The sequence below is a fragment of the Microtus pennsylvanicus genome, chromosome 3, assembly GCF_037038515.1.
Source record: "Microtus pennsylvanicus isolate mMicPen1 chromosome 3, mMicPen1.hap1, whole genome shotgun sequence".
Classification (NCBI taxonomy): Eukaryota; Metazoa; Chordata; class Mammalia; order Rodentia; family Cricetidae; genus Microtus; species Microtus pennsylvanicus.
In genome coordinates, this window is record NC_134581.1 from 144,227,879 (window position 1) to 144,246,868 (window position 18,990).

Sequence of the window (18,990 nt, forward strand, 5' to 3'; positions counted from 1 at the left end):
CCTCTGAGGAAGAAAACAGGCTGCTAGTCTGTGGTACTGATGAGTGAGGAGGGAGACAGAGCTGCCTTGTACGCAGCTACTGCTTTGGTTTCCAAGGGAAACAGAGGTGGAAGCGGCAGAGGAGAAGGAGTGAGTGGGAAGACAGTGGTTTGGCACATGTGGGTCAGTCTTCTGCAAGAGGCTGCCTCGTAAGTGGCTACCTGAGCTTCCTTAGTGATGCTGGTCTGTGGAGAGCTTTAATGTTCTAGTGTAATGACAAACAACAGGCTTTAATTTTATTCTGGATTTCTTGGGGAAAAAAACCCTTGTTCTTGGAAATTTTTTTGTGTCCTTTGGCCTTCAAAAGTATGACTATCTTGCTATCTTGGGGTCGAGTACAGTTCTGTTTTCCTCTGGGCATCTCACAGACACAATTCAGAGAGAGGGAGGATAAAATTGGCTACTAGAGCCTGTGCGTAAGGAACACAGTCGAAAGGGTACAAGGGAGGGCTGAGGGCATGGTTCGGGGGTGGGTAATGAATTTGCTGTGTGAACACAAGGACCTCAGTTTGGATTCCCCAATACCCGTGCAAAAAGCTGGGCATGGCAGCTACACCTATAACCCTAGGGCTGGGGGGATGGAGGGAAAGTGCAGACAGGTGGATCCCTGGATCTCACTGGCCGTCTCGTCTAGCTAATTAGTGAACGTCAGCTTCAGTGAGGAGCCCTGCTTCAAAACATAAGGCGAAGAGCCATGGAGGAGGACACTCGATATCAACCTCTGGCCTCCCCACATGAATACACGGACACGCGGAGCATACACACGTGTGTGCACACACACAATAGTGAAGTGTTGCTTATTCTGGCTAATCCCTGAGGAAACCTCGAAAACCTCTAAGATTCCTTTTCAAAGTCACCATGGGACCCTGGTTCAGAAACATTACCTACGATCTCGACACAGCTGAAGGTTTAACCAGGTCCCCACTGGGAGCTAAAAAATGGGTTGCCAGGGAAAGGCTCCAATCCGGAATGGTCGGGACACATCTGACCACGGGGATTTTGCCATGTGGACCCAGAGTCTAAATCTCAGGGCCCAAAGAAGGCGGAGGCTCCGGGATCCCTCATATCTTCTGTCATTTGACAAAGGGTTATATCTTGGTCCCTGAAAGATCTACAATCTAATGAGTCATGAACAGAGTAGGGTAAGCTGGGGAGAGGACTGGGCTCCACTTCCATCAGGAAAAGTGGGGTATACAGTCCTAGGGACTTCATAAACTGACCTGGTGGTTAACTCGATGAAATTGTTATGTGCCAGACATTCACTCAAGTTATGCCATGTGGACGTGGCTGGTGCAGGGTCTATAACAGATGCTGAGCTCGCGAAGCACACATATGGAGGGACAGTATGAGAATGAGGACTGTCCTCGCTGGCTCGACCTCTGACTCTTTAGAATTTTACTGAATTTGAAAATCTGGGACCAGTCTCAGCAACCCATGTTTACCACACGCTACAGGTGATTCTGTGTGCTCTCAGGTTTAAGAGCCATCAAGTTGCCTTCTCAAAATTCCCGAAGGTCTTGGGTAAATCAGAGATTGGGACGAGGGAAGACAGAGACTGCCAATGAGTTACTGGTTCCATCGTATCTGTATCTCACACAGCATCTTAGACAAAACACTCCTTCTGATCATTTCAGGATGGGGGGGGTGGACCTGGTGGCTCTGATTGGGCAAGCCTAAGCGAGGCCTTGGAAATTGGACCTGTGAAAGCAAACTATAGCCAGCCAAACCGCTTATGTCTTGATCCTCAGCTCCTCTTTCTGCAGTTAGAACACTTTCCCAGGTAATTCTGGGATTATATAATTTCTCCCCCTTTCCTTTGGTTTTTTTAAAAAAGATTTTCTGAAATTTTCTTTATGATTTCTGAAAAATTGACTCCCTTCAATGGGTTCTTCTAGATTTAGGAATTAGGACATGATTCCACCAAATACAGCTCTCTGGATGCTGGTTCTGAAGCCCCAGGGGCTGCTGCATACATCGCTATGGTCAGGGTACATGGTAACAAATGGTCCTAAGGAATTCTATTTTCTCTCATCAATAGGCATTTACTTAGAGCCACTGTATCCAGGAGATATCCAGGGTGTTGGAGATATGGACAGAAAATGACTGATTGACTTTGTCTAACTCTCCATCCCCTTGTCTATATGCATATTGAGACCTTTTGCTATAAAACATACAGTCGCATCTCGGGGAACAAAAACACTCAGTGGCACAGTCTTTAAAGTGGCAGACATGTCTGCATAGGAAGGGTTGTAAAGTCAAAGCAGCTGAGGAATTTTGAGACACGGAAAAGAAAGAAGTAAATGAGTTTGACATCCTTAATACCCTGCTTCTTTGTGATGGAAGACATGTCCCCATGTCTCAGCCTGTCGGGAGTGAGGACCACAGAGCTGGTGACTTCAGAAACTGGGTCTCCATCAGACACTTCCAGAAAAAGCTGTGAGTTATTCCAGTCCTTGCGACAGCAGAACAATTGTTTGGGAAAGGGGACTGCTTTGTCCAATTAGTTGTTTGTCCCCAAGTGGGAATGAAACTTGTTCCAGAAATAGAACCAAAGCAAACAGTTACTTGCTGATTTAATTATTTTTTAATTAGAAAAAATTTCTGGTCACATGAAGCACCAGGTTTCACGATGGCATACCCGTACCTGCATAGGATGTTCGCGGAGGTCGCATTCACCCTGTTATCCTTCCTTCCTTATCTTCCTTTCCCTTCCACATTCCAACTAGCCCTACCAGTTTTCCACATCGTTCCTCCACCTCCTAAGTTTGTAGATGAGAAAAAATGTGCCTAATTTGTCTTTGTAAGGCTGCCTCTGTGAGGTGAGGACTTTGTTGGTTCTTCTGGAGCCCAGAGCACCTTGGAGTCTTGGGGTCTTTTAAGTGTAGCGCCATACCATCTGCAAGCAGGGATGATTTGACTTCTTTGACTTCTTCTTAAAGTCAGATTTGGTTAAAGCTTCAAGTCCTAGCTAAGTTGGGTCTGAGGTTCCTCCCTTAGTTTTGCTGGGAATAATTGAACTGCCCAGGACTTCTTTATCTGTAGACTGCAAGGCCTGGAAGATTGCTTCTGATCTTTTCTTCTCTGACAGTAGAATTGCCTGGGGACTCTGGGACTAACTAAACTTTCCTGTAGAGGAGAGACTGGTGTGGAAGGTCCTTCTGTCTATGTGTTGCTTTTATTGGTTAATTAATAAAGAAACTGCTTTGGGCCTATAGGAAAGCAGAACTTAGCCGGGCAAGGAAAACTAAACTGAATGCTGGGAGAAAGGAGACGGAGATTAGAAATATGTTCTTCCTAACTGAACTTGTGTTCCTGGTCAATATCTTTGCTGTGCATCCCCCATCAATGGTATTCTGCAGATACCATTTCATAAACTTGACTTGTTAGATTCCATACATAAGTTTGTCTTTCTATATCTGGATTATCTGACTTATCATAACATTCTCTAGGTTTATCTGAATAATAATGAATGCTTCCATTTTAAGGCTGAATAATATTCTATCATGTGTGTGTAACTTTTAAACAATTGGTCCATCCATTGTTGGACACTGATCTTGGTTGCACGTTTTGGTTATTGAGAAAAATGCTACAAGGAACATGAAGCTAGATATAGACGCTTGGTTTCAGCTCCTTGGCATTGACAATCAGTAGAGGGGTGCCTGGGTCATATGGTAACTCGTTTACTTTTTTTGAGATACTTCATGTTGTTCTACATAACAGATAATTTATATTCTCATCAACAATATACAGTGCTCCTCCTTCTCCACATCCTTTCCAACATTTGTTAGCATTCGCCAATTTCAGCGGCCATTCTGGCAGGTATAATGTAGTATATCACATTAGTTTTAATGTGTCCATCTTTGGTGATTAGTGGCTTTGAGCATATTTTCCATATATACATTTGTTATCTATTTATACTTTTCAAAAAGGAAATGTCTAGTAAGCCCTTCCCCCGACTTTAGGCAGTTGTTTTCTGGAACCAAGTAGGTTGAGTGCTGTGTCTACTTCGGCTACTGATTTATCATCAGCTGTACGATAAACACATTTTCTCCCATTACATAAGCTATCTCTTTGCTCTGACGATTGCTTCCTTTGCTGTGCAGAAGCAATTAAAAATTGAACATTTATTTATTTATTTATAGTGTGTGTGCATGTGTGAGCCATGTCACATGTGTGGAGTTGGCTGTCTTCCTCCACCACGTGGGCTGTCCAGGAGGGGACTGAACTCGGGAACCCAGAGCCTCCTCCACAGAGCCATCTCACTGGCTCTAGAGCTTGTTAATTTAATGTACTCCTTAGTCTGTTTTGATTTTATTGTCTGTACTTCAGGAGTCATAGTCACAAAATCAGTGGAGTTCCCCAACAGCCAAGTCTGAACAATTGCATCCCACCCTGGGGAATCCTGCCTGGGAAGGGACTTGAGTGCAACCTCAGTTTCCTGGATTTTTGCCTCTACCTAAACCATAGCACGTTCCTCTTTCAGTGGAAAATTTTGGCTGAGTTTATGGATTAAGATCATTTGACTTTATTCATTTCATCTTTCTAAAATTTTAGCTAACATCCACTTTACTTCTTCATGCTTATTCTACCGTTTGCTCTATTATTTATTTAAGGCTAAATGATATTCATTGTGTATGTGTATCATTTCTTCATCATTTTAACCCATTTGATCTTGTTTATTTGCTGTTTTCTGTGTTTTTTTTTTAAAAAAAAACTATGTCTAGCAGGAAGGTATTTCTAGTTAAATTTCGTGCTCATTGGAATAAACTTTAAATTTAAATATACAGATGTGCTTTCTTAGTTATTTAAAGTGTGTCGGAATTCTCCAGCGTCTCCCTTTTAGTATTATTATTATTTTGCATCTGGGCATGCCTGTGAGCACATTTGCAGAGATGATTAAGGGAGAAGATCAATTCTGAGTGTGGGCGGGGAAACCCATTGGCTGGGGCTGGAATAGAACCAGAGAAGAGGAGAAAGTGCGCAGATGGAAGTTTTCCCTCTGTCCTCTCGCTGCCATGATGCATGCTGCTCTCTACACCTTGATGGGTTTAAGCCTCTGAAAGCACGAGCCGGGACAGTCCTGTGTCAGGTATTCTGTTACAGGGCTGGAAAATCTCACACATCCTCTTTTTCCTATTCAAAGGATGTCTTGTCTTGCTCAAGATCTCAGTGGTCCCTATGGCTCAGGAAAAGTTATTCACATACGTTTTATCTAGTCAGATAGTGGGGAAAATTCACAGGACAATCTATATAGGTTAGAAGTTATTAAGACCGGCTTTAAGTAGTGCTCATGGGAACTGCTGAGTAAGGCTATCATCCTCTTCCAGAACAATTGGGCTTCTCTGAGATACAAACCACAGTCTCAGTGTGGAAAGAGAACTTCTTTGGGAGCTGGGGTGGGGATGAGGTGGGGGAGCTGGCAGTCCAGCTCCCCACTACCAACCTGAGAATAGCCATACCTCGAAGATGCGGTTAAGCGAGAAGAGTTTAGCAGAGGGCCAGTGGCCAATGCTGGGGTTTCTATTTTATTTATATACTTGCAATACTAACACGATTCACACTGATTTACTTTTGTTTCTGGTTGTAAATTCAAAAGGTGGATTTCACACGTTCTAAAACTCACCAGTTCTTGTCGTGTGTTTGGTCAACCACTGACCCAGAGATCAGGTGATGGCAATTATTAGGTCAATCATGGAGAGAGGGGAGTTAGGTCAAACATGGAGGGAGGGGAGTTTGGTCAATCATGGAGAGAGGGGAGTTAGGTCAACTATGGAGGGAGGGGAGTTTGGTCAAACATGGAGGGAGGGGAGTTTGGTCAATCATGGAGAGAGGGGAGTTAGGTCAAACATGGAGGGAGGGAGATGTTCTGCAAAGGTACGTCTCGTTCCCTTGTGATATCAGAGGCAGTTCCTCCAGGGGAGCAGTATACCAAACAGAAATTAGGATCTCGACCCACAGAAGCCTATTTCAGTCTGCATTATTGCTGATTATACTTAATATAAAAAGGGAAATAGGCTTTTAGTGTGACTAAATGGTGCCATTTGGAGTTTTCACTCAGCAAGGGCAGGACGCATTTTAGAGGGAAAAATGAGGAAAGGAAGGACCAAATATCATCTTTTTCCCCAGGGAGCTCTTAGACAAAGGCTCTGGTAGCCAGTTGCAGGTTGTAGCTGGGGAGTCAAGAAGCTGCTGCAGGGGCCAGCAAGATGGCTCTGTGGGTAAAGGCACTTGCTATCAAGCCTATTGGTGTTAGTTTGTTCCTGGGATCCACATGGTGGAAGGAGAGAACTGACTTCTACGAACTGTTCCCTGACCTCCGTCTGTGCTCCATGGCTGCTTGCATGGTTTCTACATCACCAGCTAAATTTTATCTCATCACCCAACTTTTAAAAATAAAATCTCTTCATACAAAAATTTTATATATTTTCCCTCCCCTAACTCCTCCCAGATCCTCTCCACCCCCATATCCACCCAACTTCATGTTCTTTCTCTCTCACAAACAAAAAATAAAGTAAAAAGAATCAAAAGAAACAAAAAAATGAGTGAGACAAAAGTTACCAAAATGAATAAAAATTTTAAAACACATTTAAATAAAGGAAGCTGCCACACAGCATGTGAGGAAGCTGACAAAGCCATCAGAGTGTGTCTTTTGGAGCGGTTCCGGTGGTCAGCTCGCTAGCACAGCAGGTGACTGCTCACACTCTGCTGAATTATAGGAAGATGAGTTTCAAAGCAAATTTTCTCCATATGGTCTTGCCTCAGGCTGAAGACTTACGTACAGTTGCCCGTTTCTATGAAAATAAGAAGTGGTCAATTGCAAAAAAAAAAAAATCTTCACATTTAACTTTCAGAGGGAGGAGGGATCATATGAGCAAGAGGGGTCAAGACCATGATGGGGAAACCCACAAAGACACCTGACCTGAGCTAGTGGGAGTTCATAGACTCCAGACTGACAGCATGGGAACAAACTAGGTCCTCTGAATGTGGGTGACAATTGTGTGGTTTGGTCTGTTTGTGGGACCCCTAGCAATGGGACCAGGATTTATTCCTGGTGCATGGGCTAGCTTTTCGGAATAAAGAAAAGAAAGAAAAAAAGAAAAATACTTTGGAATACTAGAAATTACCATCAATTAAGCCTATCCACTTATTTTTTGCTTGCTGGACATTGTGCTTTTGAAGGCCGACCTTGTTATAATCTAGTGTTGAGAAGGCGTTTTGAAGCAACATCGTATTGCCTTCCACCCTGGGTCTTAGAGCTACATGTGTGAAGAGAAGATGAGCAGCAATATGAACAGTTACATATTTCTGCCCCCTATGCAAGGAGACAGCTTTTCAATGGTGAGTTTTCATTTCTGTGGCCAGATGGTAAAAAACATCCATAATACTGTTATATATATGGTCAGCAATAAGATTGGCATGATGGATTATGGAACCACCAAAATGGCTTATTACAGTTATTAACTGATGATCATAACACACAGAAAGGGGTAGCACGCTCAGGTTATTTAAGGGAGACAAGAAAAAGAAAAGCAGGCTGCTATAATCATTACACTGCATATGCACGTGGACAGGTTTGGAAGATGGGGCAGCGAGATAGGAATAAAGCAGTTCTGTTAGGATGCTAGGAATCCGGATTCTCAAACGCAGCTTCCCTTTCTCAATAGGTCTCCTGCAGACCAGGCTGTCCCCCAATCTACAGTGAGAATGACTTTGAACTCTTGATGCTCTTGCCTCTGCCCCCCCTCCCCCCAAGTGATGGGATTACAGAACCATGACTGCCATGCCCAGCAAGGATATTTTTCTTTAATATGATAAAAATCACAATGGTGGCAAAGATAGTGAATTTAGCTGTCAGTGCTGTGGGCACAGAGGGCCGCCCCTAGTAAGCAGACATCCGAACCTGTGGAGAGAAGCGTCCTTAACCCTCCCTCCTCCTCTGTGTGTGTCTGCTCAGTAGATGTCAAGATCCACAGTACTGAGAACACTTCGGAGCAGTTGATAAGCTGAGCTGGAGGAGAGCCCGAACCTAACTGTACTTGAATCCCTCCCCCAGAATGGTTGCAACAGAGAGTAAATCTTGAAACAGTTGTCCAATGCTCCAGCTTGCGTGTCTTGGCTGAATTCACATTTAGGAATCGAGAAATAGGCAGATGGGGAAAAAACCTGTGGTCCTAATTAAGTAGGGACACACAGCAAAAGAAGTTGAATAGAGACATTTCAAAAGTAGAATGCCTACCTTGCATTAAGTAGAAAACAAGTATTTGAATTAATAGCAAAGAAAAAGGAACTAGTGCCTATTTCGATTTCTAGCAGCTTGGGAGTTCTTAAAGGAGTCAGGGAACAGCCCTCTTGCTTCTTATGTTAATATTAGTAATTTCTCAGGCTGTAGGTTTGAATGAGTGGAATGTTCCCTTTTCCTCTAAGGGCTTGGGACACCTTTGTCCCCTTTCTTATATCTCTGTTCAAAAGAACAACAGGTTCACCTCGAATAGAACCACAGTGTTGATTAGGACACAGGCCGCCCTGCAGCAGAGAGGAGGGGGTGGCTCAGTGGAAGATGCTAAGAAAAATCCACACAAGTCACAACTCACATTTTATTCTTTGGGTGAAGAAGGTTAAATCTCCCAGCTCGACATCTGAAACCAATTCATTTAGCACAGGAAAACATACACAAATGTATACTTAGATAGCTTCTGCATTTTAAATAGGTAAATGGAAGAATTTTTTTTCCTGAAATGCAACTTGAAAATGTGATTAAAAATAGCTTATATCTCTAAGTCAGTATTTGACCCTTGACTTGGAAACGGGACTCTGTGCACACACGTACACATTATGTGAAAAATTCTAAACTGTTTCCAGAAGGCAACTTCCCCAAATTTCAGACCTTAGCAGACACTCCAGTCCTCTCTCCTCAGACCCATGGAGGACTTGCTGAGCCCAAACAAGCATTGTTCTACCCTCTTGCTTCTGACAATGCCAACAGTGGCAAGCATGGGAGAAGACTTTGTTACTGCGTTTCCAATAACCTTCTCTATATAAATCCTATTTTCTGCTTTTGAAACAGCTATTGAGACTTAGGAAACTTCCCCTCGCCACCACAGTCCTGCAGTCAGGCCCATGGGCTGCAAAGCTGTATGGCATTGCTTTGGCTTGCATCAACATTAAAACATTTTTTTTCTTCAAAAATATCTTACCTTCGATATTTTCAGTTTCAGTGCCCAGGAATGCATTGATGTCTAATAGATAATATTTAGTAATGGAATACATCTGCTTTCATATATCTATAGAATTCTTTTGAGAAGTAGCAATTTAATCCACATTGCATGGCTTTGACCATGTATTGCATAACATGGGCATGCATTTTGCTGTAGCTTACTTGCTGCAAAACACAGTAATCCCTTTGATTTACTATTCTAGAATATGCTACCTGGGAATGAATGCGGCAAACAATTTAGAGTAAATCAGTCTTTCTTTCCCCCATTCCTCTTCCACAGAGTAGGAAACTGAAGAGCTGGAAGATGAACTCTGTCCAGGATCAAGCATATCATTTCCAGACATTGAGGCCTGACTAAAAAGATGGCATACTTTTGATCTCAAACATCATTCAAAAATTATGACTTTTACGAGTATAATTCTTAAGGACGGTTGACTTAAGAATCACAGAGTTGAACTTCAAATACATAAAAGAGATGAGCTCCCCAATTTTTTTATCCTCAAGTCACCTTTTGGGAGGTGACTAAAACTATTTGGTATAATAATTAGAATTAAATTTCATTGAAGAGTATAAAATAATCCTAATTCTCAAGACTAAATCTGTCACTGTTCCTATAAATGCATTTATTCTTACAAGAGGGGTAAAATGACATTTCAGCTGGTTATTCTTATCGGTTGCAATTAAGCAAGAAAAACAGGAAGTAAATTTTAGGCTACCATTGTGATGTTTCTTCCCTCAGCCACAAAATAGAAAATACTGAGATTTTTATCATGTAAATTTTACTGGTCCAGTGAACTTAATGAAATATGAGCTTCAATTCAATCTTAGAAATGAACTCTTGTTTCATTGGCATTTACAATCGTGGTTGGGGGTGGGAGGTTGTTGAACAAATGTTCACATGACAGCATTTCCAGATGCTTATGACCATTGCATTTCATTCAGATTTTTCAGAATGTTCAGGACTAGTTAATTCCCTTTGCAGTTTCATGTTTTAAAAGGCATATAGTAATTCCTAGTACATGCCTCTACGAAATGTTGAAGACAGACATATATATATATATATATATATGTGTGTGTGTGTGTGTATGTAAATTTTGTTTTGATAAAAAGAATTCTAATCTATGAAAATATTACATCAAGTCATTTTGCACCTGGTAAGGAAATACATGAATGTTAGTAAATATTTAGAAACTTCAGATAAAGTTCCAGCAAATCAACACAAATGAAGAGTTTAAGACGTAACACAGCCATCTGAAATAATAACTTTTCACATAACAGAATCAACACTTTATTTGAAAAGTGACCTTGTTAGAGGCCAGGACTCAATTATACATTCCAGCTATATTTAAGTCCCCTTCCTCCGAAATCCAACCCATTTAAGGAGGAGGGTTTACCTATTCTATCTTGATTTTTATTTCTTCCAGCAGCTGCCATACATGAAAAGCTTTTCAACATTTTCAACAGGCAAAACTCATTTTGTATAAAGGAACACAAACTTTCCCTCCCCTTTCTTCAGGCACAAGCAGCCAGCTTCTGTGTGGACAGCCCTGCATCCTTTGATACCTGGCTCTAGATGCCCTGACTGTCACCAGGGGCTTTCTAGCACTTTGGGGGGCTGCTTTACAAAGCATTCAACATTGTTTAAATTGTTCAGAAGCAAATGGAACTTTTTTTCCCTATTTACTTCCTCTTCCCTAACGAGAAGTAAACCTCAGCTCGTCCCTAAAATCTGCCCCCTACATGCGTATTTACACAAGTATCAGGCACCAGAGGTCTGCACCCCATCACATACCATGCCAGTTTCTAAGAGTATGAAGGCTGTTGGAGCAGAGATTTTCTTCCATTGGGAGCTGAGTGTAGCAACGTATCTGTCAACACGGGACCCTTGGCTGCTCAGATCAGACTATTGTCTCGTGGTCCCACCTGCCTTGGCTCTGATTGATGTAGCAACAGTATCTGTCATAAGGGCTGTTCTGCTTGTAGGAGCAGACGATGATACTGTCCTGGGGTACAAAGAAGATGCTGTCCTCGGGCTCAGGGCGGTCAGCTGAGCCCTTGACATCCAAGGCACTGTAGGCGAGGGAACTGCCCGAGGGGCAGTAGCCATCCAGATATCTGGACGTTTCCTCCTGACGCCCACTCTGGACTAGACTCTGGCATTCTGCTTCCTCTGTAGGGGTGGGGGTGGTAATGGAGCTGGCCATAGGCACCTCACCTGGCCCCTGTGGGAGCAGCTTCCCTCTGAGGCCTGCCTTCTTAGCCAGTTCATCTGAGCTCCCCTTGCCGGATTCCAGGTCTGACGGGGTCCTCAGCAGTTCCACCACTTCCTTGTCCTTGGGTTTCCGGAAACAGGGTAACTTGCGGACCCAGAGTAGCTCATTCTCAGGCCACTTGGTGCATCCCTCGGTTTTCCTGGCCAGGGCAATGGCTGCGATGCCTGGTAGGCAGATGGCTGGCCCGATGGCCAACAGAGGGATGTTCCCCAGAGTTTCCCCCTTCATGCCAGAGACAGTGAACATGAAGCCAAAGACCAGAAAAACACTGACCAGGGCCACCACCAGCCCAGTCCTCGGATTTATGTCATCAGGCCGCATCTTTCACTCCATTCAGGTTGGGAGCTGCTTGGTAGCCAGGGAGCACCCCCTCTCTCCTCTGTGGAAGTGAAACCACAGGGGTTAAAAAATTCACAACTTCCCACCCACCAACTCTTTCTTGCTATCTCTGAAAGACTCTTGTCTTTCAGTCTCTCTCTCTCTCTCTCTCTCTCTCTCTCTCTCTCTCTCTCTCTCTCTCTCTCTCTCTCCTGTCCTCTCCTCCTCCTCTCTCTCCCCTCTTTTCATCCCTCCCTTCCTTCCTCCCCCATCCTCCCCCTCCCCATCTACTATTGCAACCCTGTCTCTCTCACATCAACGTGCACCAAGTAGGGTCACCAAGTTACCTGAAGGCTCCTGCCACCTCCCGTAAATGGGGAGAGTCTGAATGTCTCCAGAAACCTTCGTATAGGATGTCCCTTGATCCTCTCCCTAGGTTCCGAGAGCCGAGCCTGGCTTTTCCACCGACACCGCACATAGGAGGTGGGACAGAGGAGGAGGGTCTTTCTCAGCCTGGCTCTTGGCGTGTAGGTCTCCGGAGCTCTGGAAGCGGAGCCTGGCGCAGCGAGCAGAGTGGGCGCGCAGCGCTGCCACCGGCGGGGAGGGAGGACTCTGTCCCGGCAGGAGGAAAGCGCGCGAGCCTGGCCGCCTTACATCACTTGCACCGCTCTGGGAACAGAGATGGACGCGCGGGGGCGCGAGGGGGTCAGAGCCGGGTGGTCACGCCAAGCAGGCTCCAGGGGCTTTCGTCCCAGAGCAGCGAGCGGGCGGGCGGGTCCAATCGCGTCCAAGCCGCTGCCCTAAGAGGGAGAGCAGATCCTCTTGCCCACGAGGCAGCCGGTGCAACGTCCGAGTCTGGGTTCCAAATTCAGGGTCTGAGGGGTCCGGGGCCAGCGGGAGGTGAAAAGGGGACTTGCTGCCTTGGCCAGTTCCAGACCTGAGAGATGCCTCTGCCCCAACAGCAGCCACGTGCTCTGGGGCTGCCCATACCCCTCTCCCGGGCAGCTCCTCGAGGCGCGAGGTGCCCTCGAAGGAACCAGGTCACACTCTGCTCCCGCCTGACCTGAGCACCCCAGGAGTGCGCCCGACTGTAGGAGCGCTAAGACCTGCCTGCTTCTAGGAGTCACCAGAGTCTCCTCCTCTGGTCTCCCAGTTCTGCACTTGGCAGAAGATGGCTTTGGAAACTCAGTCCCACAGCCATGGTTCCAATGGCAACCAGTGGGGCAAGGAAAAAGGGATCCCAGTTCTGGTCTTCATTCAGGGTCGTCCAGGTAGCCAGCAGGAGAGGCCTTGGTTTGGCGGTTCAGGCCTGCCTGGCGATGGGTAGCTTTGCACTGTTTGACTCCTGTCTTGCTAGTCTGGGGCAGGGTCCACGGAATGTATAGGCTCAAAGGGACGACTCTATGAGGCCATAATTCTTCACCTGGACCGTTTAAGGTTGAGGAGAAGAAGTAGGAAGGTAAAAAGTACATTCTTTCATGTTGAGGCGCTCGGATTCTGGGGAAGGAATTTTGATACCCAAGCCTTTTCCAACTAAGCTTGCCCTGTGTACCAGAGTGACACCACTTTCCTGAAAAATAATTGTCAGGAAACTTATTTTATTTTTTAAAAGAAAACAAACCATCTTTTTTTTTTAAAAAAAATTTACATACCAATCCAAGTTCCTGCTCCCTCCTCCCATTCCCTCCACTTACCCTCCACCTCACCCCCCATCCACTCCTCAGAGTGGGTAAGGCACATTGCTTTGGGGAAGGTCCAAGGCCCTCCCTACTATATCTAGGCTGCGCAAGGTATCCATCCAAAGAGAATGGGTCTTGACCTCTTTGCTCATATTCTCACTCTGGCAGGAGACTTTTAACACTAGATATCTGAGCAAACACTGTGAATATTACATAAATGTAAAGTTCGTAGCACACGGCTTTGGTGCATGATTCGTGTTCAAAATGGGATGTAGACTCTTTTCCTCTCATACTGTACGGTCCTACTGCTCTCCACACGGAAAGTGGGAGCCAAATCATCAGAGACCTGCCTGTTGCTGAGGATGCTTGGCTTTACCCACTAAGCGGTTAAGCACAGTGGGGGGGGGGGGGGGGGCTCGGCAGAGATCAACGAAAGCTTTCAAGGTTTTGACAGATGGTGCCATCAGGTTAGCGGGTGTAAGTCAGAGCTTGGAGCCTCATTCATGACGCCAGGCAAGCTGGGATGTGGCCAGAAGAATCCCAAGACTGGAGAGGTCCTTGGAAGAAATTGGTTTTGAAGAGCAATTTCGGATGGGTTAGCGCACCCTGGCTTGAAGCAGAGGGAAGAGCCAAGGTGGATCCACCGGTTTCTCACTTCAGCCAGGGTCACCAGAAGCCGGGCTTCTTCTCATTTTTATTCTGGTGTTATCGTGTGTGTCTCTTGTATTCAAGCCTATTAAGTTGCGGCTGCACTTTTGGGTGCAGAACCACTTAAGAAGTAAGGAAGAAGAAAGGGTGGAGGGCTAAGGTGAAGGACCAGACGGGCGGCTATTTGGACCAGGAAAGTGTGGCTTTTCTGTCTTCTCCAAGTGCAGGTATCTGCTTATGTCTGGGCGGCAGAGGAGCCTGAGGACCCACACCTGTTAGTCTGTTTCCCAGACTCACTGCTGCTGTGGAAGTCGGTTTTGTTCAGGAAAAGGGGGAAACCAATTAATTACCTGTACTGTTCCAATTACAGAACACTCTTCTCTCCCTGAAGCCCCCCCTTATCCTTTATTGGTGCCCACTCATCCTCCCACCACTCACTTGGAGGCTATGTACTAGACTCCTCTTTTTTTTTAATAAGTGGAACTTGTTCTGTCGCTGGCCCTCCTCTCTGAGCTTGCCTGCCTTGCCCCTCTTTCCAGGGTCGTTTCAAACAGCCTGGACAGCCTGATGGCTCCTCAGCCTCTTTCACTCGTCCTGTTCCCTCAGTTTCTGGCTTATAGCATCCAATTGCCTGCTTGATATTGTTCTTTGGATCATCTTCAGACAGCTCACGTTCAAATGCCAGCAGGAACTCACCCGTCCTCCAAGCTTCCCTTTCTCAGTGAGCGCCTTATATCCTGTACGCCAACAGCATAGTTGGAACTAGAAGCTGTTTTTCTCTCCTCTGGAGTTTCGTCTCCTAAGTCCTCTGGCTTTCTCCCTGACCCTACTAAAGCCACTCCACCATCCCAGGTTTCCTCTTCTTTTAAGGTTATTTTTATTATTTTGTTTTTACTAGAACATATTAGTTATATATAATATTAGGCTTCATGGTGACATTTTCACACCTGTATTGGTATATTTTGAACATATTCATCCCCATTACTCTCTCTTCCTCTGAGTCCCTTCTTCTTCCCAAATTTTCTCCTTTTAGTTTTATACCATGGCTGATTTCCCCCATAACAGACATTCCAGTGGGCACATATTGTCAGGCAAAGTACAGTGAAAGTACATTAGTTTAAAAAAAATCACATCATGGTGCTGGAGAGGTGCCCAGCAGTTAAAAGCACCTGCTGATCTTGCAGAGAACCTGGGTTCAGTTTCCAGCACCTACACGGTGGCTCCCAACCGTCTCTAACTCCAGGCCCAGGGCACCCAACACTGCCTTCTGGCTCTGTGGGCAGCAGGCAGGCAGCATCATCACGACAGTTGGGATTTCTTCCTTGGTGGGGTGTTTTAAGTTCCCCCCTTCCTGCGGTGTTTTGTACAGCAGACTGTGCTAATGAAGGAGGAACACTTCATTATATAGAATTTATAGAGCCAGGTTTAGGGTGTGTTCCCCTGCCCCATGGTCTTTAGACCAGTCACTGCTCAGAGTGAGTTTCTGGTCCTCCTGTCTTGAACTGAGCTGTATTATCTTCACTTGCTTTCTTGATATTCCCTGGCTGCCACCTGTATGCCTTCCGAGATCTCACTTTAAATAAATTTATATACAGGGCTGAGGAGATAGTTTTGTTGGTACAGTGCCTGCTTTACAGACATAGTGACTCCATTTTGCATGCCTAGCACCCACTTAAAAGTGTGGTAGCATGTCCTAAACACCAGAAATGGGGATCGAGACTCCAATGCTTGGAGCCCATTGGCTAGCTGGCTTAGCTGAATGCATGAGCACCAGGTTTAGTGAGAAACCCTGTCTCAGATCATAAGGTGGAGCATAATAGAGGAAATCACCCAATTTCAACCGATGACCTTCACACCCAGGTGGCAACCACATGAACCTGTACACATGATACACGGAACAGATACACAGATACACAGACACAGTGTGCCTGTTATATTTTTGTTATCTTGACACAAACTGGAGTCATCTGGGAAGAGGAAACCCCAAGGAAAGTGTCCTCCTCAGATTGCTGATAGGAAAGGTTATTGGAGTATTTCCTTGAGCAGTGATTGGTGTGGGAGGGTCCAGCCCACTGTGGGTAGTGCCACCCCTGCGCAGATGGTCCTGGGCTGAATGAGAAGTCCATGAGATACCTGAGTAATTCGTGGAGAGCAAACCAGTAAGTAGCTCTATTCTGTGGTTCCTGTCTTGAGTCCCTGCCATGACTTCTCTCAGGATGGACAACAGAAAAGGAGACCAGAACACACAGGTTCTCAGACACAACTCATTTATAAATCTTTTCTCTTGCAAGAAAGGAGATGGTTGGGTGTTATCTTGGCCTTTTTCCTTCACCAGGTTTCACTGGTGAGGCTTCTAATCTGCCACCGGACTCAGATGGAGGAAATATTTGGAGGAGAAATTGGCTGAACCCCTTCTCAGCTCTATTCTTCCTCAGTTTTCTGGCAGCCACTTCTGAGGGGCTGAACTGACATCAGTATTGGGCAGATATGCCAACTATAGCGCTGGAAATCCAACTGGGTTCTCACGAAAGCAGGGCTGTCAGGCAAAGGCCTCCTCTTATTTGTAGAAACAGTGAATTCCATTCTGCCTCTTAAGCCATGCAGTTCATCTCCTTAGGCACTGGGTAAGACCTGGGCATAAAACCACAGGAAACCCAATTACTGTTTAATTATAAGGCTCACTCTCCAAGCCAGTCTTTCCCGGGAGTACCTTGAGATGGTCTCTGAATGGCAGGTGTTCTTGCCTACATCAGCACAGACAGTGGGTGGAGATGGGAGTCATCACTCAGGGATAGAGAGGCATCTCCATATTTACTTTCTTGCCCATGTGGACCGATAGCGCCAGAATTCTAAAACTTTAAGCAGTTCTTGCAATCCCGTGCAGGTGTACAATCATGAACAAAAGCATCTCTTGTAAGAGAAAATTCAGAGAACAAAACAAGGCTTGGGAAGTGGGTGTCTGGGGAGGAAACAAGGAACGCTCTATTTCCCAACCTGGCATGATGGGATTTGGTGGCTACCCTGACTCTATTATACAGATAAAATTTAGAAAGTTTCATTTTAATTTTTCTCAGTTATTCGTACTTGAGTGATTATGATGTGCATGGTGCTATGCTAGGGACCGGGCAGACAGGCAGGACGAGCCAGCCTGCCTCTCTAGAACTACAGAGAATAAGACATGCACGTGGATTAGAGCGATACAGATTACAAGGTGCCGTGAGAGACCCTGGATATCAGTGTCTGTGTGCTCATGGCGCCGTGTCAACAATGGGCCAGCTTTGGCGTGTTCTGTGTCTTCCTTCTAGGTGCTACAAAGTCACCGTTAGGCTGAGGCCAGTTTTGTAGCATAGGGACAAAGGCATGGAGCCAACCACATATTTGACAGTGAAGTGCATACCCCGGACTCATCTCCCTTCAGGGGCCTTCTTACCACACATCACATCTTTCCCCCCTCAGTTTCCCTACTGCTACAGGACCCTGGTCCATGGGGCTTCTGGAAACTGGAAGATGAAGACAGGGAGTTTTGTCTAGTGATAACAATAGTCCAGTGGTAAAGCTGCAGCAGACCTGGACAGCAGTAGGGTCAGCACACATACATAGACCGTCACATTCAATCGTACCAGGCTACATGTTCCTTCATCGCGCACATATTCTCCAGGATAGATCATGTGTTAAACCACAAGGCTTACTAAATTTATTTAAGAAGGCTGCAATCACATCAAGATTTTACTACATTTATAGTAGAATAAAGCCAGAATTCAATAAGGAGGGAAATTGGAAAATTCACAATTACGTAAAAATGAAACAACCTGCTCCTAAACAAGTGGTTCAAAGAGGGATCAAAAAAACAGTGTCTTGAGACAAAGAAAATTGAAATACCATATAAAAGTTTACAGTATACAGCCAAAACTGTTCTCAGAGGCAAGTTTATAGAGCTAAATATTATAGGAAGAAAGAGGGAAGACCGAGGTAATCAGCCCAACTTTACACGTCGAGATACTAGGGGAGAAAAGCAAATTAAATCCAAAGTTAGTTGAAGGGATAAATAATAAAGGGAAGTGTATAAATAGATACTAAAACTGAAAGTTTTAATAAAATTGACAGTAGGTCCTTTAAAAAGAGAAACAAATTGGATACACTTATGTACAGCATGAAAGAGAAAAGAACTCCAAAGAAATGGATAAATCCCTAGAACATGTGACCTCCCAGGACTAAGTTATCCAAAAAAAATCTCAGTAAACCAAAGAATATAAACAGACCAATAACAACAGGTAAGGGACTGAATCTGTACTCAGTATCCCCAGCAATGAAAATCCCATGCTCTAACGGTTTCTCTGTGGATTCTGTCAAATGGTTAAAGAAAAGCTAATGCTAATCCTTCTTAAACTCTTCCTCAAAATTGAAGAGAACATTTTCCAGACCATTTTATGAGTCCAGAATTACCCTAATGTCAAAGCTACCCCATGAGAAAAGACAATTACAAGGCAACATATTTGATGAACGCAGATGGAGACATTCTCAGATGAACGTAGATGAGACATTCTCAACAAAATACTAGCAAATTGAATTCAGTAACTGTTGTGAAATATTCGTTTACACTGTGTGAAGATGTGCCACTGCGACTGGTTTAATAAAAAGCTAAATGGCCAATAGGTAGGCAGGAGGTATAGCAGGGACTTCTGAACAGAGAGAGCTCTGGGAAGAAGAAAGGCGAAGTTACCTGCCAGACGCAGAGAAGGCGGCATGGGCAGTACAGAGTAAGTAACTGAACCACGCAAAAGAAGATAGATTAAGAAATATGGGTTACTTGAAGTTATAA

General features: G+C 44.8%; 1 protein-coding gene across 1 annotated transcript; it reads right to left on the reverse strand.

Moving 5' to 3' along the window:
- Positions 1 to 8,619: 8,619 nt before the first annotated feature.
- Positions 8,620 to 12,807, reverse strand: Tmem215 (transmembrane protein 215). Its single transcript, XM_075967512.1, has 2 exons — positions 12,192 to 12,807; positions 8,620 to 11,905 (listed from the first exon to the last, which is right to left on the reverse strand). The coding sequence occupies exon 2, from the start codon at positions 11,845 to 11,847 to the stop codon at positions 11,152 to 11,154; it is 696 nt and encodes a 231-aa protein (XP_075823627.1). The 5' UTR covers positions 11,848 to 11,905; positions 12,192 to 12,807; the 3' UTR covers positions 8,620 to 11,151.
- Positions 12,808 to 18,990: the final 6,183 nt, after the last annotated feature.

What these genes read in the sequence shown, in the direction of transcription:
- Tmem215 (XM_075967512.1), bottom strand. Translation starts at nt 11,847, where the DNA reads ATGCGGCCTGATGACATAAATCCGAGGACTGGGCTGGTGGTGGCCCTG.